This window comes from Accipiter gentilis, chromosome 1 (genome assembly GCF_929443795.1).
Source record: "Accipiter gentilis chromosome 1, bAccGen1.1, whole genome shotgun sequence".
Classification (NCBI taxonomy): Eukaryota; Metazoa; Chordata; class Aves; order Accipitriformes; family Accipitridae; genus Astur; species Astur gentilis.
Genome location: NC_064880.1, coordinates 31,127,982 through 31,154,095, shown reverse-complemented (window position 1 = coordinate 31,154,095; position 26,114 = coordinate 31,127,982). Strand labels below are relative to the sequence as shown.

The following is a 26,114-nucleotide window of genomic DNA, read 5'->3' as shown; positions in this document are numbered from 1 at the left end:
AAGGCAGTGAGAGGATTAATGCTAGGCAGTGACAGTTCACCTCCCGTACTCTGCTCCTGAAGTCAGAGCTCATCCATGATTGCTCTGTACTCCCATTCACCAGTGTTTGCTATTATACACATACCAAGAGGGAAAAATGTAAAATATGCCAGATCCTCCAATCCTCCAGCATTTGAAATATTTTTCATAGCTATTCCTTCCTCTGAGGACTATTAAGACTTTCAGGGAAGCTAGAAAACACCTCCTGCTCCAAATCTCAGATGAGCAAATACATAATTGGACATATAAAAAAAGCTAATTAGCCCAACTGAAAATGGTACTATTTTAATTCTTCAGGTAAATACGGATTGGGGGGGGGGCTTGGTTTTTTTTAAGGAAATGCAAGAGAAGTCCCAACATGGCATTCAGTATTGATATAATTTTAAAAGGTGTGTTATTTACAGAAAAGACTTGAATAGCTCCTTTGGAAGCATTTCAAGCTGTTGAATAATTATGTATTTAGGACACATTACATTTAGTAAAAACATCTACAAATGTACATGCAAAAATTACGACTAAATCCCATTATCTCAGATGGCAGCTTTGGCACAGATAACCCCAGACGGAATTACGGATTTAAACCAAGAACACGAGGCACTGGCCTGCGTATGACACCCCCCTCACAGCCGCAGTGACCCTCCTCACTTCTTACCAGCACGGCAGCAGGCTGACCAAACGTCACTTAAAAACGAAGCCTAACACTGACCCAAGGTCGCTTAAAAACGAAGCCCAACACTGACCCAAGGTCGCTTAAAAACAAAGCCTAATGCCACATGCTTGCACCCTTGGCCCACCCCCCCACCAGACCCCCTCCACCCTCAGCACCTGCTCGCCCTTTCCCTCCTCGGCCCCACACGCAGCTTGTGCCGCCTGATGATGGTGAAGGGGCGGGGGGGAGCCTGGGGCCATAGTGCCCGCCCTACCACTAGGCCGTGGATCCCCCGCCACAAGCAGGACCCCGGCCAGCCCTTTGGGCTGGTCTCCAAAATAAATAATGTTACTCCAGTTGCGCTATGTGTCTGTGTGTGTGTGTGCATGCCCGTGAAGGTGGACACAGCGGAGTCATGGCCAGGGAGCCGTAGGGCTGCAGAGGTGCGTGGAGGTCTGTGGGTCCTCCACCTGGCACGAGCGTCCCCATGGGGCCTGGGCCTAGGCTGCCATCACAGGCCGCCTACAGCCTTCTTATATGGCAAGAGAGCCATGGAGACCAGCTCTAACCACAGCAGGCAAACAAAGCTTATGCGGCTGGGGAACTGAGAAATAACCTTTTTCTCAGACAATAAATAAAGCCAACATGCAAAAAAGCTGTGAAAGCGAAGAGGCAAACAAGCTTGATTTTGCCACAGGATCAAGCCCCTCCTTGTACTTAGTTCCCAGTCCAGTTCCTAAAACCTGGTATCCCTGTATTTAAAATGAAAGGATGGGATTCAGCCAAGACACTGCTCAAGCAGCAGTCCACAGTTCAATCTTTAATGCATATCTATTTTTCTTGATCATAAATCACCTTCAGTAGTGCATATTGTCAGATATAAGCTTTATTAGTCTTCAAGCAATAATGCCTATCTATGGCAAACCTCAGCCTAGCATGTGCTCTCTTGCTGGGTTTGTGGTACCCGGTGACCCGGCAGGAGAATTACAACAGGAAGAAGAGATGCACAAGCAGTAAAGAACCAAAAGGCGGTAAGGACTGCTATGAAAGCATCACGAATGCCAGAAAGCTTTATGCAGCACTCAAATTTTGCCTTCTGGCCCCCTTTCCTTGCTTTATTGCATGTCGTCCAATCCATCTACAGCCCCCCTGAACGGCTGCATTTACACTTGTCTGGAACCTGGACTCCAGAAGGTTTCAGTGGGGGGACCAGGGAGTAGGACACATGAATTCTATCAACTGTTACTGTTGTGTGTCTCCACAGCCTTCTGCAGCTCTGCTCCAAGTCACTTCTCCAACCCATCTGTTCCTACCTCTTTCCTGCCACCCTCACTTCATTCACATGTTCACAAGTCTTCCTACAAGCCCATAAGCTGTGCCACAAGAGCGGTCTTCTATTAACTGCTTGTTCAGTGTCTGGTACTAACAAGCTGCTTGTTACCAGCTCACTTAGCTCTTCTTACCCACTCCCCACTGCTGCCCGTGAAAAACACAGCAAAGTGCTGCCATACAGCCCTGTATCTGCTCCAACCACACTTGAGCATTAAATGTTTCTTTATGTAAGGCTTTAGCAGAGGTCCCAACAGGTATCCAAGGCTTACATAGTAAGGGATACAGCTGTGCCAGATTAGCTTGTGCTCAACACCTCTGAAACAGGCAAATAGCGTGACCAGAAATAGCTGGAGCTCAGAGAAGAGGACGGGCTGGTGGAAGGTCCCAGAGCAGGTCACAGTCAAGCTAACAATATAAGACATGACTTGTTCCCTTTCAGGAGCCATCATTTTCACCACTCAACTTTCCAGCAGTACCATTTGTAGTACTAGAACCAGACTCTAGTACCAGTGAAAAGAATGGTTCACAGAATACAATAAAAGGTCTCCAAAACCCACAGTGAGCAGAAGCAATGGGATTTTTTTTATATTCAGCTACCTTCCCTATGTACTGACAATGACTCATACAGTAGCCCAGACAAAAGATAGAAATCAGAAATCAATTTAACCAGTAAATGTAGATCAGTCCCATCAGAAACATCATCTTGATGTCTCCACCACGGGGTGAACACATGCACAGAATCCTAGTGATTTTCCCTGCAAACCTCTACTATGGTGTCATTTCTTAGCACAGCAGCAATGGTTGCTTGCAACATAGTGGAGTAGACTACTATTCTCCTAAGTGTTTGTCTGTCAAATCATAACACAACCTGATGGAGGAAAAAAATCCAGTTAAGAAGCATCTGTGATGAAGTAGCCATTTGTAGTTTTTGCGCATGAATTATGTATAAAATTCTGTGAATACCTTGCAGAGGAGAATAAATTCTATAGAAAAAGAAGGGAGAACTTAATGTGCTTGGGTGGGTGGCCCAGCATATGTGAAAGTCAGGGACTCCTTTGGATAACGTAAGATTTCAGTGATGTTTTGTCCATGCCTGGAACTCAGCTCAACCATCTCTCTGATGATTCTTTTCTTGTCAGGAGCCAAGAGGTCCTTGAAAGACCTTTCTGGAGAAAGGTGCATTGGATTATATGATACCACTTATCAACTAATCATTGGTGCTTGAAAATTACTTGCTGCGGTGATCTAGCAGCCTATAATCCTTGCAAAAGTATTGTTCTTCACATAGTTTTGTGAAAAATGCAAATACATTTTAAGATACATAGAGAAGTAAATCTTGTTCTATCTGTAGGCATGCCAGTAGCATGCACAAGATTTGAGCTTTCAGAGGGAACAGGAAAGCTGTGCACAAACAATAAACAGTTCCGAGTCTTTCTTTGGAACCTTTTCCTGGTGGTGCCCATCTCATGTCGAGTTCAAAATCTGTGCAGCTGGGCTTTTTGACTAAAGAGAAAGCATAGCAGGGGAAAGAAGGTTAATTCCTTGCAGGTAATTTTCAGAGCATTCTTCTGCCAACTCAGCAACGATAGGACTTGAGAATGTGTACCAAATTGTCCAGACAGGGGCTGGGTCAGTGTCAAGATACAAAAGCGAGCTCTTGAGTTACATAGAGACACTCGTTTGTGTCAGAAATGGCCTTGCTTTGCTTTTCTTACTTTCAAGATTAAAGAAGGAAACATACGTAGAACCCCTTGTATAAAGTGTTTCCCTTTGATACAATCTTTAAGAAACCAGAGCACAGAAAAACCTGATGCAAACCACCAGTATCCCACTGGTGTGGAAACGGATACAATTCCTGTCTAGTAGAAACACTAAGGGGTAGCACAAGGTCTTCCTCTGCCAGGCGATCAGAGAAGAAGAGCTGTGTATCATTACTTTGCAGACTTCATGTTTACCTTAAAGAAAGCTTAAAGTTTTCACATTTTGAAATTGTGTACGCAATTTTAGGTCCCAATGACCACCAAACTATGGGATTTACTATACATAGTTTGTAGCTAGCTGTGACTGTCAGAGATAGCGGAGACTTACCACTGAGGTGAAGGATAGGTTTTCACTGTCAGGAACATTTCTGGCTTTTGGGTGAAAATGAAGAATCTTCAAATACCATGTTAGCTCCCTACACACACATATACAGAAAAATGTAAATGTAAATCTTATATACAACACAGTACATCATGTATTGTGTACCTAAAAATTAAATTATGTACACATTTTATAAATAGTTATTTTCTAAGCACAAAGGCAAAAAAGGCATGCATCACAATTCTAAGCAAAGGGACAACTTGAATCTTTGGACTACTGCAAACCCCCAAAAATCACAGTGAGGAGCTTTTTACTCTTACTTTTTTTTTTTTCCTTTTTTCCTGTGGCCTCTTGGACATCTCAGGAATTGGGAAGGACCAACGTATCTGGACAAGAGGTGGAAGGCTCCCACAGACCACTGTTTCACTGCCAGGAAGAGGTATGGTCACAGGTTCTTGTGATAAATTACTGATCCCATTTGGAGCAATACTTGAGACTACATAAAGCTCCTACACATCTGACTAAGACTCTAGCAGACATCCTACAGATACAGATTATAGGAAAGATGTACCAGAATACACTGAAGTAGTAATGAATGGCAATTCTGGAGCATCAAATGGAGGTGGTCTTTTTACAGAAAATACCATCTGCCAGATAAGATCCGAGTCAGACACATCAGCTTCTTCTGCCCTGTTCTACAGTGCATGCTCCCCACTTCTGGTGGTAATGGTGGTGGTAAAAAGCTGGAGGAAAGACAACCACCTGCTCATTAGTTCTTTATTTAAAGGAACTAAGAACCATTTGACAGGTTACTGTTAGCTCCATTCCCTCATTTCCCAACACCCAGCACAACTTGTTAGAGAACACATCAGAGCTTTCCTGAAGCCATTCAGAAGGCTTATCTTAGCGATTCCAGCATCTCAAAATGCCTCAAACCAAAGCCTGGTATTTCTTGTCCAGACAAGCTGAAAGAAAAGTTCTGTGGAGTCCCTTCCCAGAGGAAAATTTGAATCTTCAAACCAGAAATCTTGCTCCTCACAAATGTTTCAGTGATTGTATCATTCTCCTTAGTCATATTGCCCCTTGGCCTGGTAAGTAGCAATGATTAAAACCTGTCGTTCTCTACAAGAATTGGTAGTAGTTTGTAACTTGCAAGGATCGAACCATTAGTTCATTCAGGAATGAGCCCAAGAATACTTAAGATTATCGCAAGTATACGTACAGGCCTTGTATGTACTGAAAATAAGTATCCTGACTGTTGAAATTGATAACATGGGCTGCTCTCAAGCTCATGCTCTCTTGCAGAACCAGTTTTAAGGTCATCTTATTCAGTGACTACATCAGACTGCAAGAGATACAAACCATCCAAGGATCTAAAGGCTACCGTACCAGAAACTATACAAGCAAGGAAGCCTGATGTGAAAATAAATATGTAAAATGCTACACGTTGTACCAATAAGAAGCAAGAAGCACACCAAGCAACCATCATCTGGAACCCATGAAGAACTGATGTACAGATAAACTCACTGACTTCTACAGAATGCACAATTTTGTCTTTGTATTATGTGAGTTGCTAGAGTGACCACAAAAGCTAGCCATGAGGTAGCAACAATCCTAGGTATACCAAAGATCTTATACTTGGGCGCGTGAACCTTCACCCTGGAGGTGAGCAGTGATCTTTCAAAAATCACATGTAAACACACGTGGCAGCGTTCTCAAGTAACACAAATACTATGGCTGTGAGCCCTTAGGCAGATGACCCTTGGACTGCAGGCTTTCTATCAGACTTTTTCCTACACATTTCCAGAGTTGTCTTCCAAAATTTCTACCTTCTGAAGCTTAACAACAAAACACCCTCTTAAAAAATGCGCCACCTAAACATTAAAGTAACCACTTGATGCACTGAGCATTAAAGTTCTGAGAAATAAAGCAATCTCATCTTCAGCAATGAGGCATCAAAACCCTTGGCACCACACAGATGCACATCAGTGAAAGTGTTGTTCCATAAAACTTGTGAAAAGCAGTTTCATTAAGAAAGTAGCCCTTTTCCCTCCCTCTTAAAACAATGCACTAATATAGCTACAAATGGTTAGAGAGTTGAGAAACAGAACCTAACTATTAGAAACAGAAGTAATTTATACTAACATGTTCTGGGAACTAACACAGCTTTTGGAAACCAAGCCCATTCACCTGTTAAAGAAAGTGGATTCAGAGTATGTTAAAATATTGACAACATTCATGGAACATTGCAAGTCTAAGCAGAACTGTCTTCTCTCTCAAGCTGCTGCTCTTCTGACTTCCCAATTTCACCCTCTTATTAAATAGAAGATTAAGCTGATGGTGAATTAACTCCCTTTTCTCTGTACCTGTCAATTCCTGTTGCTCGGAATCTCAAAAGATTTGCATTAATTTTTTTTCCCTTAAACTGCAAATGCAGAAAATCTTCCCTTCATGACTTTTTCCAGTTCTCTCTCTTCTAGGCTGAACTCTATCTGGTTTATCCTAAATTATCCTGGTCTGACCTTGGATACTCCAAGACTTTAGACTTCACAAATAAAAGCTTTTCAGTTTCATTATAGCATCACGTACAACCATCACTCTTTAATCTCAGAGTTCTCGCTGGTCTTTCTTAGTCCACCTGAAAAACATCCCTTTTAGCCACAGTTCCCTATAAAGACCTTCTGTATTGTGGCATATAGGTGTCAGAGGACTTAAATGCTTCTTTATTTTCATATTCTATAGGATAGAGCCTATGTTTCCTTTGCGCCTGTTCAGCATAAGGTCAGAAAAGTTACCACTACACCAACATAGTATACAGCACATGCATGTCCGTGCACATACAGAGGGGGGCTGAGAGAGAGGAGGTGGTGTATTACTATCTCCTTGCCCGTAAGGAAAGGAAACACCATTTCTACTTCCCACCATCCAGTGCAAAATAATAAAACATCTCAGGCTATCAAGATATATTATGAAATTACAACTTTTTAGTTAACAAGAATTACAGGAAACTCAAGTCAAAAGAAAAAAAAATAGTGTTTTATTAACTACCACACTGTTATAATACACTTTAAACGTACAATAAGGTAGCCTTTAAATTTGAGGTGGTTTTAAGAATAACAAATGAACAGATTTCCAAATGTTTGTAAATAGGTGAACTGCAGTAATTATTGTTGTACATTTTTTGAAAATGGTATAGCACTTACAGACTGGCTATATAACTTCATTTTGTACATTTTTCTATAATTGAAAATATAAACAGTAATTAAAAAATAAAAAGAAAATTCAGCATAATAAAAAACATATATGTTTATCAGTTAAATGTACTGGATACATACAATTTTTAAGGGAAGAAGCAAAAAAGGAAAGATGGCTGATATTTAAATGCAGATTGACTAACCAAAAACTAAACAACAAACAAATAAAAACCTCATAAAACCCCTAGTTCACTATGACTATATCCATATGTTTGGGAGTACTGTCAATATGGAAGTGATTTTTCTGTTGTATTTGCATATGTTATATTTTACTGGTAATTTACATGATGGCTTTTAAGGCCCTGGCAGACAGATGTTTTTTTGGAAAAAGATTTGATAAAAATCACTGCTGAGACGCAATACACCTTATTTTTGGTCCTCCAATGTTCAAAAGAAGGGATATACCTCACTATAACATTTGCCTTACCACCCAAATGCCTCAACCTATACATACTTTTTTTAAACATTTTAAGCTTTTTAAACATTGGTTATATTGCCCACCTTGGTTATTGAAAGAATATTAACAAGACATCATTTTGGCAAATTAAATCTTAAACATGGCTTTTCAATAGGATTTAAAAGGTGACTATCCCTAGAGTTCCATGTTAAAATGTAGTTTTCAAAATCTTACAAGAGTAATGCTTAAAATATTGTACATAGTTAACCTAATTAAAATAATTAGCTTCAAAATGACAAGTTGATGAGCTAAGTAAAGCCTATACTATGTAACATTTGCTTGGAAACTTGATTTGTCAGTTATGCATAATAAAAATTCCAGTCATCAAGAAAATTACAAAATTTCTTTTATCATAACATGATTTCTTTTCACCCATCAACTTCTTTTATCTTACAATAGATAAATACCAACATGTTCTCATTTTTTTACACTAAACCACACAGGATTGATGCATTTGGTTAGACTACCATTTCCATTGTTAAATTCTTTTTTTTTTTTAATATAACTTGGTAAAATTTCATCTCTTCTAGATTCCAAAAGTACCTACAAAACCCATGCAATTTTACCATTTTAATATACTATGGAATATCATACAAAGTAAGGCATTTCAGTGTCATGTATAACCAAGTTACTGTCAATCCAAAAATTTTTGCACATCAATAAAAAGATATCTAAGAACTTAGGAACAATATTCTTCTCACTACTGTATAAAAATAACCACAATTAATAGGTATCTTGTGTAATATTTACTCCATTGTCTCGTTTCCCGAAACTGTGACAAGCTGTAAAGGTATTTCAGTGTTGGTAAGAATATCCTGATTGCTGGTGCCAGATGTATTAACAGTTCCTATTCCTGAAACAGAACCTTGTTGAATATTTGCAAGGATAAGTGTTGTTCCTCCTGCAGTAATCAAAGTATCATCAGGTGTTGCTTCTACTGATGCCAGCACTGTACTGCTAGAATGAATACCTTTTTTATTCTGATGTGTTTTAATGTGTTTGGCAAGGTGGTCACTTCTCATAAAGCGTTTTGAACATTCCGGACAGACAAATTTCTTCTCACCTGTCACAGAAGAGAAGAAAAAAAAATGTTTTCAAGAACATTAAAAATATCACATATACACCAAAAACTGGGATAACTTACTGCCTTTTAGAGTCAGAATTCTAACAACATCTATACTGAAGAAAAAAAGTGTTCCAACTTGATAAACTTGTGTGTTAAATTTCTAGACATACAAATCCTTTAAAAGAATTGATTTATTTTTCTGTGTCTCCCTGAGTTTGGGGAGATCTTTCAGGCAAGCTAAAGAATATTGCTATCTCATATCCTCAGGCTGCTAAGTTTCACTGCAATTATTACCAATAAATAACATTTAAGAGGAGAACAGAACCTGCCAAATGATGGACAGGGAAAACCATATAAGCTCCTGCAGAATCACACTTGAGACTGACAAACAAGATCATAGGGTAATTCAGGTCTGAAGGGACCTCTGGAGGTCTCTAGTCTGATCTCTCTCTAAGCAGGGTCAGCTACGAGGTCAGACCTGGTTGCTCAGGAATTTATCCAGTTTGGTCTTGAAAACCTTTAAAGATGGAGACTACAGAAACTCTCTGGGCATCCTGTTTCAGTGCTTGGCTGTCCTCACAATGAAAAAGTTCGTATTTATATCTGGTCTGAACCGCTCTTGTTTCAACTTATGTCTGTTGTCTCTCATCCTCCCACCAATGCACCACCATGGAAAGTCTGTCTTTGTCTTCTTAATGGTGGCCTTGCAGGTACTAGAAGGTTGCTATTATGCTCCCCCCTGCCCTTACTGTTCTCTTTGTGCAGCTGAATAAGGCCAGTTCCTACAGCCTCTCCTCAAAAGGCAAATGATCCAACTTCCTGATCATCTTGGTCACCCTTTAGTGAACTCAATCCTGTTGATCAATGTCTGTCTGAAATTGGGGGCTGAAAACAAGATGCAATATTCTAGATGCAGTCTAACCAGTGCTGAGAAGGGGAGGATTATCACTTCCCTAGAACTAGTGTCTCTGCTTCTGTTCATACAGCCCCGGCCATCTCTGCTGCTGGCTCTTGCTCATGTTCTGATTGTCTATCAAAACGCCCAGGTACTTTTCAGTAGAGCTGCTTCCCAACTAGTCAGCGCTCAGCCTGTGTTTCTGCAAGGGTTATTTTCAATCCAGGTGCAGTACTTTGTGTTTATCCTCGCTGAATTTCATACGGTTCCTGTCAGCCTATTCCTTCAGCCTCAGTCCCTCTGAATAGCAGCCTTGCCCTCAAATGCATTGACCAGTCACCCCAGTCTGGTGTCATCCGCAAACCTAAGAAGAGTGCACTCTGTTGCCTCCTCCAGGCCAGGGATAAAGATGTTAAAACAGATCAAAGGATAAATCCCTGCAGTTCTCTACTTTTTATTGTTATGCAGGTACACTAGGAACCATTAACCAGACCCTCTGAGCTGGATCATTCAACTGGCTTCTGTTTTTTAAACCCATCTGGCTGCCCATCCAGACAGACCATAACATCCCAGCTTGGGTTCAAGTATCCAACATGTCTAACAAAAGCATACCATTGGGTACAAAACATGAAATATTTTTCACAGACATTGCAAAGACAGTTTTCTAAGCAATGTAAATGCGGATAAGCACATAAATTATTTATCTATTGTTACGAGGTTTTTCAAATAGCCTAATTTTAAAAGGTAAGCATCCTGCAGAATGTAATTATGGGTTCAGTTTGTAAGAAAATGGGTAATACAGACAATAGATTTGAAACAAACTGCTCCTTGAAGAGGTGGAAGATCTAGACTAATTTCTTTTCTTTGTGCTAGACAAAAGGAGAAATGTGAACCTGGAGCCCCTTACAGGTGGTCTAACCATGAAACCAGAAGATGTAGAATGATGCACCATCACATGCTCTTCCTTGATTTTGTGAATGATGTTCAATCTCTTGGACATCTAGCCCTCTATTTTTATTTTTATTTTTTAAAATGAGAGAAAATTATTGAAGTTTTAAGTTGGAACAACAGTTTTAATCTGGTTCAAAAAAAAATGAAATGCACTGCTGAACCTGAATCAAAGGATTCTGATTAAGCTACATTAAATATTAGCTTAAATGTCAGTTCTGAATCAAAAAAGGTAGCTGTTTTTTCTCTTCAAACCTACCAAAGAAACTAAAGTGTATACATAGCTCTACATGTTAGCTGATTTTAGAAAGGTCATGCTACATTAAAATCCGTCCAATACAAAGATCTGTTCTCCTCTTAAAAGTTACTTATCCAAGCCCTCTCCATGACACGTCTTTAGTTAAATGCACCAGAATCAAAGACTGAAAACCTGTGTGCGTTCTTCGGTGTCGCTGAAGCTCATCGCTGCGAGTGAACCTTTTGCCACAGAACATCCAAGTACAAACAAATGGACGCTCTCCAGAATGCCAGCGGAGATGAGCTCTCAAATGTGAAGTTTTTCCATATACTTTGCCACACCCTGGTATGTGACAAATGTGTTGCTTCTTTTTTCCCAAGTTGGAGCCTCTGTTGAAAAAAAACACAACCAAAACCAAAACAAAACACGTTATTCATTCTAATACATTCCTCCTAAATACCGGTCATACATATAAGAGGGGCTATATATGCCAACAGATCTGCAAACAAAACTGAGCAGCTTCCCATTTTTGTTTAAAATACAACCAGAGTCCAGTACACTCCATAAGAAGCTGGAACTAAACTCTATAATACTATCCTCATTCTGCAACTAACTATAAATTCAACAGCATGTGAAATTTAAATGATAGAAGTGTAATCTTTAGCAAGCATACATGTATACAAAGTTGGAAATACAGTCATTACAGCAGTTTGTACTACTTTGATGCTGAAGTGCCCGTATTTTAAATTTCTCCTAGTTTCAGTTTTTACCATACCAAAGACAGTTTTGGCAAAGAAAAACACAAATGACTGCAATTGCCAAAATGGAAATGAGATTTTGGCAACTGGGAAGAAAGAGAACAGATGGGATTTTTGGCATCTTGGGGAAACCTGAGAAGCGGCTGAGGTTGGAAGACAAGCTTACTAACCTGAATATTTCCACTAAAAGGAGTGGCAGTGAAACAGCTGATCTTGGTGACATTTAAATTAATTCCTTGGCATTTCAGGAAAAAAAAAAAAAAATCCATCAAAATGAACAAATAATTCACAGATAGTATAATCCATACTACTGAGCTTGATGCCTATTTTACAATGCTGCCTCACTGAAATGGTAGGTGATTGATTCAGGGGAAGCACCTTACAGAAAAGCCTAACTTCTAAAATTTTTTTTTTTTTTTTTTTAAATAAAACCACCAGAGAGACGTAAAAGCGTCTGAGGACCCAGACAAAGAGATCAGTCTGGCCAGTGCAGGGCATGACCATTGATTTTAGCCAATTTAAGTGTTTGCTGCTGCCGAAATGGGCACTCCAGGGAATAGATCTGGCTGACAATGCAGCTATATGAATGGTAAATGCTGGTATGAGGGAGGAGATTGGAAAATGCAGCCAAGGATCAGGCCACCTTATTCATCAGCAATGTTAACTTAGAACAGCTTAAGTGGGTTCTGAAATCACAGTCTTGGGCACTCCATCCTCCATGACTGATTATACAATTTTCAGTTGCCTCCTCAAGGCAATTTTTTTCTTTAAATTGGGTGCTCAACTTCTGCTTAACCATCCAGTGGCTGAAGGATTTGCCAAGTAACTATTGGACCTAGATTCTCATCCCTGCATTCAGAACAATTCTGGTTTACTTCTAACGAGGGTTCAGGGTAAAATGCATATACACTTTAACAAGCTAGCACTTGGAGCAAGCACTTCTGAACAGGCACAGAAATTAACTCACTCTAAAAACTCACAGCATCTAAAGGGAATTCCAACCTAAGCACATATGCAACTAAAACATTCCAGACAGTCCAGAAAAGTAAGGAGATAAAATCTAGTTAAGTCCTAGAAAATGTTTCTAAGAAGTCTCAATACAGAGCAATCTTCATAGTGCTTCATTAGTCATTTTATCTCAGAAGAAAAAAATCTATCACTTTTACATACTAATTATTTGTCATGACAATGTAGGTTTTGACTTCAGAGCAAATTCAATGGCAGTAGAAGTAGAGAGTCTGGAAGGCTTTTGACACTGCTGTGGTAGCAGCAGACTCATGAGCCTATGGTTATGGTGACAGAAGAGATTCTGCTTATCTATCTAATTTTTTTTGGTTTTATTGCCACCCACCAATCCTTAGCCTCACAGAAATTTCACCTGTCTCTTTCATCCAGCTTGTTTGTAAGTTTCATGCAAAAAATTCTCTGACGTCTGACCTGACATCTTAAGCTCTTCCGTCATTATTACACTTGGCAGAATACTTTTGACTTAATTTTCCTTTTTCAAATATCCCAAAAGCAGATCACTTCGGACCACGACAAACACTGCCTTTTTTACATCTCCTACCTTAGCTGAAACATCTATTTTTGGTAAGCTTTGCTACATCTAAACTGTCAAGTTCACACTCTTCCATGGCCTTCTGTCAAGCCAAGATTAAAAAGCAAAATTAACTGTAATGTCAAGCATTTAACTTTGTACTATGCTACCTATGGAAGAGCTTCACAAGTTTTGAACATTCAGCCAATCTCAAAGGCATTTAGCAAAATGTCTTTAGATTGCCCCCTTTCTTTTCTGGTTTCTCAGCCTCTGCAGATGGCTAGGCCACCACACAAAACTCACTGTACCTGTAACAGTTCCAATAGCATTCATCTATCAGCCCAAAACACCCAGCTCCCCGAATTCCAAGGAAGAAATTTTTGTGTTCCTCCTTTTGCCTTACTGCAACCAGTTCCACAGTTTTCAGGCTCTATGTTCACCTTCACCTAATGATTCAGTTCTAGACAGCTCTACTTCAGGTCCTCTTGTTTGGTGGCTCAAGGCATCCAGCAATTGCAGTGCAAGGCAAAGGAACACCCATGGCTCTTTCTCCATTATATAGTCTTAGTAACTGAAAGAATTCTTCACTGGATCCCACCATCCTGTGTCTTTATTTGCCTGTCCAAATCCATGTAACCCTAAAAAGTGCTCAGCCTGCATTTATTATAACAAAATGTATTTCTGCATTGAAGAATATACTCTGTATATAGAATATTTTTTTTGTATTTGGTATTTCATCCTCACACCTCCTTGAAATATACTATCGTCTTCCCCTTTACAATAATCAGTACAAATATTTTGTAACTATGCATGATACAATACATAAATGTGATACAAATGACATGAAATCACATCAGAATTCCCTTAGAATAATTTTCAGATTCCTAAGTCAATCATTTGAAATTGCTTAATTGCACCTTTGGTCTAGACTGAAGGAAACCAAGGTTCAACTCATGGTCAGCTTACTGTGCATAGGCAATGTAGCATACATAATTCTAAGCACCTCACCTAACTGGTGACAGAGTTCCTTAGTGGACTCCGAAGTTCAAAGTGAGGAGAAAGTTAGGGATTCACAGAACAAAATCCGCAAGACTACTGTGAACGACTATGTGTATTTATTCTACACAGCTTCATATAGGCATCTATCTGCATGTTTGCTTCATGTGTGTTCTAAACTAACTGGATATAAGCCAAATTCTATCTGGACACTTTGCAGCTGTGACAGTCTGGCAGTATGCCCTAACACGTCATGCTAAGAAGCCTTTTGTGCTGCACTGGCCAATAACCATCATCACTGAGTAAAAGGATACGACTCGGGCCTACTCCTCAACTGGAGCCTTCAAATCAATTACTATTTAAGTTTTTTCATAGTACATTTTAGCTTTATAAAGACTGGAAACCACATTTCTCAGTAACCATGGAGAATGCAACGGTTTCAGCAGGAGACACCTTTATCCAATGAGTAACTGGACTTTCAGTCCAGCAGTACTTCCAGGAGGAACATCAAGTATTTCAAGGGTAAAACATACACTTATTAGTTATTTTCAGAACGTGTCTTTTAGAGTTACGTACCTGAAATGGTACTTAGAAGCACTGTTCCTCTATAGATCCAGACAGTAGTAGTTACATCTCAGTGTAATTCCAGATGTAATTGAGAGGAGAGTGAAAGCTCCACTTAACTTCAGACACCCTAACTAGAAGCCTAATACAGCCTGTTTGGGATCAGAGTTTCTTTTGAGGTACATCTCTCTCTCTCCCCTCCCCTCCATTTGCTTATCCCCCATTTACTATATAAGATTGAGGTTACAAGGTTTTAATTTACATATCTAACACATCATCCTGTTCCTTTCCTACCTTCCCCCTGCCAAGTAAGGTAAAGATAATAGTGGCTTCCTACTTCACAGGACTGGTATGAATAGAATTCCTTTCAAGACTGCAAAGACTAATTCTGTATCGAGAGTAAAAAAAAGCCAACAAAAGCCAACAACAAAAAGCAGCAAGAACCCCTCAACTCCCCTTTGCATCCAGAGAACAGAGAAGACAAGAAATGCCAAAGGCTACACAAAAGATGAAATTATGATGAAGTCTGCATATGTGAAGCCATGTACCACCTTCTCCTACCCCGCTCAGTGCACAGGAAGGATAGTATTCATTGAGTGAAATGCTATTCAGCTTTTTCATACTGATTTAATGTGCTTTTCTTGTATTACTAGTTACATATTAGTTAAGTACTATCTTAAATACAGAATTATTCATTTCCCCAGGCTTTTCTTTTCCTCATCATGGGTACTCACAACACTCAGTGTCTAAGCAGTTCACAAACATTAATGAATTTATCATCTTGCAACACTCCTTTATAGTGAACTTGAACCAGTACAAACATTTCATACATCCAAATATAAGGCAGAAGGAGATTAAGGCCAAAATTGTGAAACACCAACCAGCTTGAGGCGTCAAGTTCAAAATAGCAGAAGCATATTTTCTTAGAGTACTGTAAATGTTCACAATTCAGCTCAATCGACTTCTTTACAGGAATGAACTCAGTACTTCTGCAGTGGAAAAGGTGGGGTGGATAGACAAATACCTCCAAAACTTCAGAGCCCTGTTGCTGCAGTCCCGTATCTCATTCCCTAAATGCCTTCCAATTTCTGCAATAAGTGAAGCAGGTGCCAATCATTACACAGCCCTGATTCACTTGCTGTACATCCATCCTATATGCTGAATGGCATTGGGGTCATGTGAAAAAAACAGTATGCAGTCATGTAATTAGAAACAAAATTATAATGCATAAGCACAAGGGATTAAATTAAAGTTGCCCAGGATATCTTAACTTAGGCATTTGCCAACTTCCAAGTTTTCAGTTTTGCAACCTTAACATCATTTTAAGAATTGTGGATGCTATCTGAAGAAATTTATAAAACCAAATGTCCTATTATCTGAAATTCCATGAGTCGTCAGTGGAGTTGAAAGACAAATCAGAACTCAGAATTACAGCACTAGAGATAAATAAGTAACTGTAGCAGCTATGGGACATGATAAACATGTATCAGAGGAAAAAGGAAAATATTCCTCCAAGTAGGCTTACTCCTTTTTGCTAGACTCTGAAGGAATTCTCCATTACAGTGGGAAAGTTGCTCTAGCAACTGTAGGCACTTTCACTCTTTTTCTGTTTCCCCACCATTGTCTCCTTCATTATCCTGTTTCTATTCCAGTTCTAATTCTTCTCACATCCTGCCTTCCTGTCCTAGTTTTCCTACTTACTTTGTACATTTGATGTGTCCAGTCCTTCATTTACAGTGGATTTCAGATTCTTACCTATGTAAACTCTGTCCTAGCACTTATCTCAACTCCTTCCCAAATTCCCATATCTGAGTTTCAGTCAGACTAAGCTCTTCTTCAGGCTTCATCAAAACCATCTCTCAAAAAGATTCTCTCTTGGGCTTCAACTTTAAAATTTGGTGTTATAGCAACTCAACTTTGAAGGAAGAGGATTTTAAAGTAAAGATGTCTCTAAATTAAAGCCACTGTAGACTGGAATAGAGCACGAGGGAAGATGGAACATGTGAAATCTCTGTGTTTCCTAAGTGTACAGCCAGTGCAAATCACATTTTCAAAGTTTTCTCCCAGACTGAAGCAAATCTCAACCCAGGGTGTACTTTGGGCAGATCTTCATGGCAGACCCAAGGTTCACCAAGTACTTAAAAATGTCTGTGCCAGGTTTTGGTGAACTACACATAGGAATTTAACAAGAGGAAGCTGATGGACAAAGATGCTGTATAACCTTAGCTGCAGATATTATCACTAGCTTCATTTGTGATGTAAATGTATGAAAGTGTATTTGTCTTAAACACTTAATATTTACCCAGCATGGCTGCCTAAGATATTATCTCTCTGTGCTTGCAAAGAAGGTATATAGAATATACAGCAAAAACCCCGCAATAGACTTGACAACAGACATATTCAGTCAGTACTATTAGAACTCTTAGAGCCATAGGACACTGACAGGTTCTTTAAAGATAACTCAGTAATTTACACTGTAGTTCTCACATAAATAGAGATTTCCACTTTCGGGAAGAAACTATTATCAAAATGGACAAATTTTAGTGTACTGGAAAGAAGCCCCTGCACAATTATATCAAGCACAAATACACCTAAATATTTTCACTTGTAAAAGGCAGCCTATTATCCCTACTTCCTCTCTTATATCCATAATAGAGATGTTTAAAACGAAGCATTTTGGAATAGAATAAAATCTTTATAGTAACAAAAAGCTGAAGAATACTTTCATGAGATGTAGAATAATAAAACATGGCTTCCTATGCAGCCCCAAAGTTTTACTTAGTACCTCTTTGTTAGCCAAATCTCCACTAACTTTGACTGAAAACAATCAGCCAATTCAAAATTTGGTATTTAGAGTTATTATACAAACCTTGTTTTTCTTAGGAAACCAGTGAATAAGAAAACCAGGATAACTGTATTTCTGTAACACTCTAAAGCAATCAAACTGTGGAAAAATGCTCAATCAGTAAGGAAATGCAGGAACGCAGAATTTAATCAAGTCCTTGACATATGATAGGAAGCCAATCACGGATATGCATATTCCAAAATATTTCATTTTCATATTATTTAGGGCAATGGTCTACCCCCCTCACTTGTACTAGGTGGCATCTAACTCCAGATTTTTCCTGTTAATCTCAATGCAGTTACTCAGAGAGGATGGAATAATCTGCTTGTCCATCTGCAAACCCAGAAATAAAGGTGGCAGTCCTTTGTTGCATAAGCTCTTTTGCATAAGCCTCTAGTTTTCTCTCACTGCAGACTACTGCTGTTAACTAAGGCTCCTTTTTTCCTCATACATTATTTGTTTTCATCATTACATCCATTACATGACACTAAACATTACATACCTTCCACCACCTTCTTTGCAGTTGGGACATGTGCAAGCTACTCGTCTCAGTCTTTTTCCCTCTTGATGTGGTTGGTCCCCTTCTTCATCTACCACCTGCACTCTCAAATGTGTTAGATCATTGGTATTCAATGTAGAATCACCACTGAGCTGCCACTCTTCTGGATCAGGCTCCTCTTCTTTAATCCTAATATCTGAGGAAAAGAACAAACACAGATCCATAAGTAGCCCATTAAATAGAGAGAAGGAAACCATAATGATCAAATCTTTTTACTGTTGGGAGCACTATGTCAGTCAAAAGTCAACATCCTTCAGTGCATACTGACATTGCTTCTGTGCCCTTGTAACCTGTAATGTATTTTAAAAGTTTATCTTACTATACATTTCAAAGTTAAAGACAAGCTATAACGAAGTATTAAAGTTTAAGTTTGAACTGTTCTTGGTAGGGATTGCTGTCACCAGGAGGATATTGCTTGCTTGAAACTTGGGGAAAAACAGAGGAACCAGAGGTTGGACAGAGGTTGAAAAAAAACATAAACGCATGTTTCAAATGATCCTGAATAGCCATTTATGTTTCCACAGGATTTCTCAATTAATGTGACATGTAGTAGAAACAGCTTTTCTGGATGATTTTCAGAAGTTTTCAGTATGCACAGTGATATATGAAGTAATATGAGAAATCAACTAAATAAAAGGTTTTGACCTAAGAACGACCAAGATATCCAAGGAAAACAAAAAAAAATATTCATGGCTTTGTTCCATTTTCCCCTTCTCACCTCAAATTTATGCTTTTTCCACTATACATAGAGAAAAAAACATTTAGGGAACAATGTAGAACAAACTGCAGTTATCATGTAGATTGTATCCTTATCAAACCCCACTCAAACACTGAAACCTTAACTGAGGACTGCGGCCACTCTAAATTCTTTCTGGGAGTCAGTGCATCAGCCATCATCTGTAGAATGAAGACAAAGCTGCACAGATTGCTTGATAAAATGTAACAAAAACTGTGCTGTGTCAGATCATAAACAGCATCCTACCTCAGTAGAGATCAGGAGATACATTAATGATAAAACATATAAAGAGTAAGTTACCTGGTCTACCTTTCAAATCATGTCCAGCATTCATCTGTTTAGAGACAAAGGATGTAGCTACACACAAAAATTTGCTTGGTGCTAATAAAGTTTCCGTCCGGTCTTTCCCAACACCACAGTTTGCCTTCCTTTTACTTGCACATGTATAACCATTTGCAGGACTGTGCTGTAAACCACATCACTGATGTAACTAAAGTTAAAATAATTCTCTAGGAAACCACCACATTGGCAAGAGAATTCCAGGTCAGAAACAAGGAAGTCTAGAATATTTATCTGGTTTGGCTGCAAAAGTCAATGCTAGAAATTAAGTTTGCATGAATATGACAGTCTCTGAGCTATGGGAATCCAGGAGCTAGCACACCCACTTTTGCTGGCTCTTTATGCATGTGGTAACATTCAGCAGAACTACTGTGGTAAGCTTGTCCCAAGTCACCTGCACACTGAGCTTCACTGTTACCATAAGAAGTTCAGAATTTCAGACAGCCAACATTACAAGTATCTTTCACACAAAAACCTAGAAAACCTCTGCGGTGACTTCTAGTCTTCTGTATTAGCCATCAAACTAACTTTCCTGCCCAATTAAGTCATTTTCTGAGATTCACCTATGAAATAATTTTATTATCTATAATAATTTGTATATACTTTTTATATATAAAATTCATTTTACATTAGCAAAGATTAAAACACTACACAGCACAAGAAGAGTTTATAGAATTGATCTTTCAAATTGGATACTATTAAGTATACTAATACATTCACTTACAGCAATTTTAGAATAAGGCAAAAGCCTAATTTACTCTTATGCAACGGGCACATAATAGGAAACTGAATACAGCAAAGTGGCAAGGCTGCCAGCACAGGCCAGTTCAAGCCTCCAAGCAGTTCTTTAGGACCGGATATGTTATGCATTGTACTCAAAATTCTTTTACCAATCAAATGTTCCACAAAACATACATTGTATAAATTCTGGTTTTATTTAAAATAAGAATTAAAGTAATGTTAATAAAATAAAACACTGTATTAAGAAGAGAATTTCATTATGAACTTACTAACGTTAGACACTGGCATATAGTGAGTTTGTAAAGTCAGCAGCTGAATCCAGTTAGCACTGTACACATACTTCAAAAGAGATATCAACATGTCCTAGCAAAGATCAATGGATCAAATTAGGGTATGGATCTGTGCACCCAAGACCCAACTCCACTACTGAAGTCAAACATTCCATATAACATATGATTTCTTCTGTTACACTGACACACCAAATTCACACTCTAATAACAGAGATACACCTAACAATAGAAACATGTCCCAAATGTCTCTTACTACATACCAGTATCCAGGACTTTATACCTTCAACTCATGCAATGTTTGTTCCACTTTGCAAACCTTCATTATGAGTTCCTTCCACTTTTTTCATCAGCATCTCTCTATTTGCAGTCCCTCCCAATCACCACCACTATCGCAGCAGCACAAAGGCTCATAATAGTTTAATAATGGTGGAGACATAAATGAGAAAATTATTTGGACAAAAAAAGAGGGACAGACAAAACACTCCTAAGAGTTGAGGATACTGGAAGAAATAACAATTTGCATAGACAAACAATAGTTTATGGTATTATTTTTAAAAATGCAAAACTGAAATGAAGTCAAAGTAGTACTGTGTATGTAATTTTGTGCTCTTCCTGGTTATCTTGGCAAGGCAAAAAGTGTAGCTATTGCTTTAGGTATTCCTCAGAAGGACCATCTTCTACTCCAGGCACACAGAAAAGTACAATGTGAACTGCCAATTTACAGGCAGGACTTTTTAATACCTAATTATGTAGATTATACTTTAAATAAAACAAAATTAAATAAATACCAAAATACGAAATAAATACCAAAATGCCTCTCCAGGATGCAGTATATCAGGGAGTGGACTGTATCAAATCCCGTAGCGAATCTGATTGCCTTAACAAGGTCCTTAGAACCAATGAGTCTGTTGCCCTCCAAGTAAGTTTTACATTATTGCATGAGGGAAAATTCCATCATTATTTTTTGGGGGAGGAGGGGATGTCACTGTAATTTAAACAGTAAGAAAATGAAGGAGTAGAAGGGGCAAACCATGGAGAAGAGCAAAAGATAAGAGTCTTCTCCAGTGCAATAGAACTGGAGATTATGCAAATTCATATAGATAGCAATGACTCCACATTTCTCCCTTGGTGTTCCTCTGGATGTGCTCTGTTCTAATTCAGCCTCAACTGACAGAATACCAGGTTTTACACATACTCTGCAAAAAATTGGGCCTAAAAAAATTTGCATAATCCCTGAAGTCACGACAAGCCAATGCAAACATTGGTAAATTTGAGGCAACTTTTGTTTTCTACCAATTAAATACAGGCTAAATGAAGGTTACGTTTTCTTTACTACTATTTTATTGTCATGCTTTCAAATTTCTGTATGCCCTTATTTCTTAAGTTCAACACCTAGTACTAGGTAAGTATGAAAGGGAAATTCAGACAGATACGGTTTCAAACTGCCTACTGATTCTGAAAACCATATATTCTCTTCCAGTTCTTCTTGGTATCTAGTGAGCTAGATTTGTTTTAGGTTTTGCTTTCCTCTAGAGGATGGAAATTGGGATCTTGGTGTACAATTTTGTTCCAAAGGTAGTATTTCATAGTCACAGAAAGCCCAGAGCTGACTACAATATGCAGCAAGTTTAAGTGTATTTGGCAAATAAAAACAATAACTAAGAGATTTATTGAAAGCGCTTCAGAGAATAATAACTAAACTGACAGGATGAAACTATGCAGATGTAAATACAGCTTAAACTATTCTTGAGTACATTTCAACTATAATCTAGTGTGAATTACTGCTGCCCACTGATATAGCCAGGTCATTTACCTACTTCACCATGTATCAGATGAATGCAACAGTTAAGCTTCATGTTCTATCTTGGTCTGTTTCAACTAGGACTTGAAGAAAATTTTTCTTCATCTATGACAGACGCTATTAGTTTACCAACAGCCACAGAAACAAACTAGGAAGGGAGGACGATGCAGTGCAAAAACGCTTCATTAAGAACTATGCCAGCCCTTTAATTTTTTGATTTATCTGCCTCTGCACAATGTCACATAAAGGCACTCTTAACATTACCTGTAACTGTCTCCAAACTGCAGGCTTCTAGTTCAGCTGCTTTTCCTAGATGCTGAAAGCCACCCTGCCATTTCACTCAGCTAAACTTTACAAGTTCCTGATCTGAAAAGCAGAAATACGGCCTTTCAACTGAAAACAGATTTGCAGCAGCACTGCACATACCTTCACACCAATTTCCTCACAGCATCACAAATTGACTGTCTGTACTTTCAACGTCTTGTAATCAGTCATGCCTATTCATTTATTTTTCCAAATAGATGCTTCCCTTCCCACCCCTCCCAAGAAAACAGATGTAAATTCCCATCTTTTTCTTGTTAATTTTGTTTTCAGTTTTCTCTACAGTGCAACCCACATTCCCTCAGTATCTTGACTCATCTTGCCTTAATCTCTGGATGTGAGGAAGCTTTAATAAAGATGTTCAACTTTCTTAGACACTCTCTTTATTCATTCCCATCTAAACTAAGCTTCCTAAACAAAACTATCTAAATTAAACTCTTCCTACTAATTGGCCAGCTGTGCAAGTCTTTCAGACAGGAGCTCAACAAGGTTAATGATTTCTACTCTGATTTGCTCCCCAAAACTTAAGTGTGAATTTAGGCATTTTTATTATGTAGTAAATTACAAGGCAACAGAAGATACACTACAGAATGTCATCTTGAAATACCTGTGAACCTCAGCTCAGAAGAAAAGACTGTCGTCTAGTTTCAATAGCTCTAAATCAGATTTTAAGTTTCTGAGGAAAACAATTGTTGTGTCCAAGTCTAATAGCAGGACCTCACAGTATTTAAGCGGTACCAGCAAAATTATTAAAAGTGGAGCTGTAGATTCTTTTCTTGCAAGAAATGCCACATACTGTACTTCCAAGTGATCCTATGCATTACTGTAAGCTGATTTTTTAAAAATTTGAATGACGAAAGTACTTAAGTCAGCGCTACCACAACACATATTATACATCAAAGAACAGTTACTTACCCCACAGTAACTGCAGTTCTTTGAGATGTGTTGTCTACAGATTCTCAAGATTTTGGATTCTTATGGACAGTAATGCCTGCTGCAGCATGCCCTTATTTTTTTCTTTTTTCCCATAGTTGAAAATATAAGAGGGGATAACTAGAAAGGGGGAAGAAGAGTTGATCATGCTCAATATAGAAGAATCCATGAACTGCAGGAGGACATAGAGAATTCTGTGACCAGTGGGGTTAAGTATTCCTACATAAAAGAGTATTAGACTGCTGCTAGGGTCAACAACAGAATTGTCAGCAGTAATTCAGGAAGGCAGAACTGTTCAACAAGTATTTCTGTTCTGTATTTAGGTAAAAGCCAAATAATGGTCCTATCACTAGATGAGAATGAAAAACTTCCCACTGACAGTAAGTCAGGAAGATGTAAAAACAGCTATTGAAATAAATACTTAATAAATCAACAGATTAGGATAATTTTCATTCAATAATTTTAAGAGAAGGCTGAAGAGCTCTCTGCAGTTTTAATGCTGCAAGCCTTTGACCATGTGAATGCTCCAGTGGGTTAGAAAAAAGCTAGCACTGTGATAATACTGAAAAAGGGTAAAAAAAGACTCAAAGAAGTAGGGGAAGAATTAATGCCACTCAAAATGGGATTACGGGAACAATTAGATTCAAAAGTAATTTTTTTTTTTAAATCAATGATGACACCATTATTGATGTAATATACTTGAGAGTTCTGCACAGCAAGTGACTTATTAGGATACAGTAAAACATTTTGAGAAAAATGAAGTACAAAACATACATGGAATATATGGATTAAAAACTGGCATGAAGTTTAAATGCAGATTAAGAACTATCATTTCTGTATGATAAACATGTCACTGACAATGTATATTTTTTCCCCCTTTTGTCCTTAAAAATTACTACCTTTTAAAAAAACATGCCTTCTACAAGCAGCGAAAGACAACCCATCTACAACCCAGCCTTATCTTCAAGAGGGCAGTCACAACTAGGATCCTGGTGAGCATTCCTGGCATTAGGAAAAGATTGCCATTGTCCTTGGTAGAAACTTCAGATACTGACAAGTTAGCTTGAGAGATCAAAATCAAAGTATGTGATCCTGCCAAGAGGTTCAAAAGGCAAGAAAACTGCACAGAACCTGAAACAATGGACCTAAAGTGCTGAGACTGCAAAAAGACAGAGGATGAGTTTCCAGTCTTCTTTTTAAGTTGAAGCAGTACTGGAAATAAAATCCCTTGCCTCTTTCACTTCATGGATACTTGCCATACATCCCCACAGGTATAAGAGAGTTATCCTTTTGCTTCAGGAGTATCTTGTAAAAAGGGGATCTGAAAAATGAAAAAGGAACGCGTACCTGAAACTTGAGAATATATTCTTTTGTGAACATCCTGAGGATAGCTGAGCTTAAGATAACTCAGGCTAACCTCCTTAACCTTAAGAATCTAAGTTGCATCACCAGATACCCAGCATACATGACAGAATATTCACATAAGAGTTACATACAACAAAGTTTCACCTCACCGTCATGGGCTGTAAGAAAATGAATTACAACACTCTGAGCTGTTTTGGAACACAGAGCAGAAAAGCACATTAAGTACAGACACAGAGGAAGGATGTGACAATTCAATCTTTTCAAGAATTTGAAGAAAAACGCAGTTCTATTCCACAGCAGTAGATACTACATTAAAGTAGTAATCAGACTAACTGAAGTTATGCAAACTTTCTTAGACTTGAAGTGAGGTAGTTGAGTATATGCTGTTACAAGCAAGATTGTGAAACACATACAAGCATGATTGTCTAATTCTTTCACATTTTATTAATTTCTTTTGAAAATGATGAGAAAATAAGGAATGTAATTTAAGCATGTTGAAGGCAAACTATTTACACAAGATTGGTACATGAATAGCTAATTCCTGCACTAACTTAAATTTGTCAGTTTCCAATTTAATTTCTCATATAAAAAAAAAAACAGTGAGGGAATTGTTTTTAACTATTTTTATTTTAAAACATGCAAACTAAATGCTTCAAATGTAAACGGGATAGCCCAAAACAGATGTTGTCAAATGAAAATATTTACTTAACATCATTGCTTCAGTTTACTTTATGCATTTCATAAGACTTTTTTTAATAATCAGACTCAATTTCATAACACCACCATGCCCTTCTCTCAAAATCCTGGTATAAAGAATGCCTTAGAAGGAAAAAGTGCATAACTGAAAGTAAAATTAATAAGGTTAAAAACTGGAACTTAAAAAAGAAAGTGAAATAACTAAGTTGTGTAACACTAAAAACCAGCCAGAACTTTTTATAAAGTTCTAGATGCCAGAAGAAAGCTATGCTTTAAGTAGCATTCTGCAGTACTTCACCAGAAGCATTAAAACATTGAAATGACCATCTCTGCAAGTAAAACTGTAAATACTCCATTTTTAATTTTGTCTGTTTGGGGGTTTAGACTGTTTTACCTAACAGATGTTAGACCAAAGCCTCACAAGATACCAGCAGATGAAAGATAAGTTGTCACCTGGGCAACTATTTACCTTGAAAATTGTCAGCCAATTTTTTGGCCAAATTTAGAATAGCTAAATTACTTCAGCATGATAAAGACTTCAGGTTCTGGCAGGAATGGAATGAAGTCCCCACCACAAATAGCCAACCACTCCCACTCTATCAACTGGTTTAAGTTCATCAACAGGCATGACTGTAAGCTTCAACGGCAGCAGGCAGATGAGTCCGTTAAGTAG

General features: G+C 38.3%; 1 protein-coding gene across 2 annotated transcripts in view; it reads right to left on the bottom strand.

Annotated features, from left to right (window-relative positions):
- Positions 1–7,066: 7,066 nt before the first annotated feature.
- Positions 7,067–26,114, bottom strand: part of SP3 (Sp3 transcription factor) — a 36,098-nt gene continuing 17,050 nt past the window's right edge. For both annotated transcript variants that reach the window (XM_049812192.1, XM_049812202.1), the window contains 3 exons: positions 18,163–18,355; positions 11,153–11,349; positions 7,067–8,876 (listed from right to left, as the gene is read on the bottom strand). In XM_049812192.1, the coding sequence (XP_049668149.1) occupies positions 8,560–8,876; positions 11,153–11,349; positions 18,163–18,355 (707 nt within the window). In that variant the 3' untranslated portion in view covers positions 7,067–8,559. The remainder of the gene's footprint in view (positions 8,877–11,152; positions 11,350–18,162; positions 18,356–26,114) is intronic.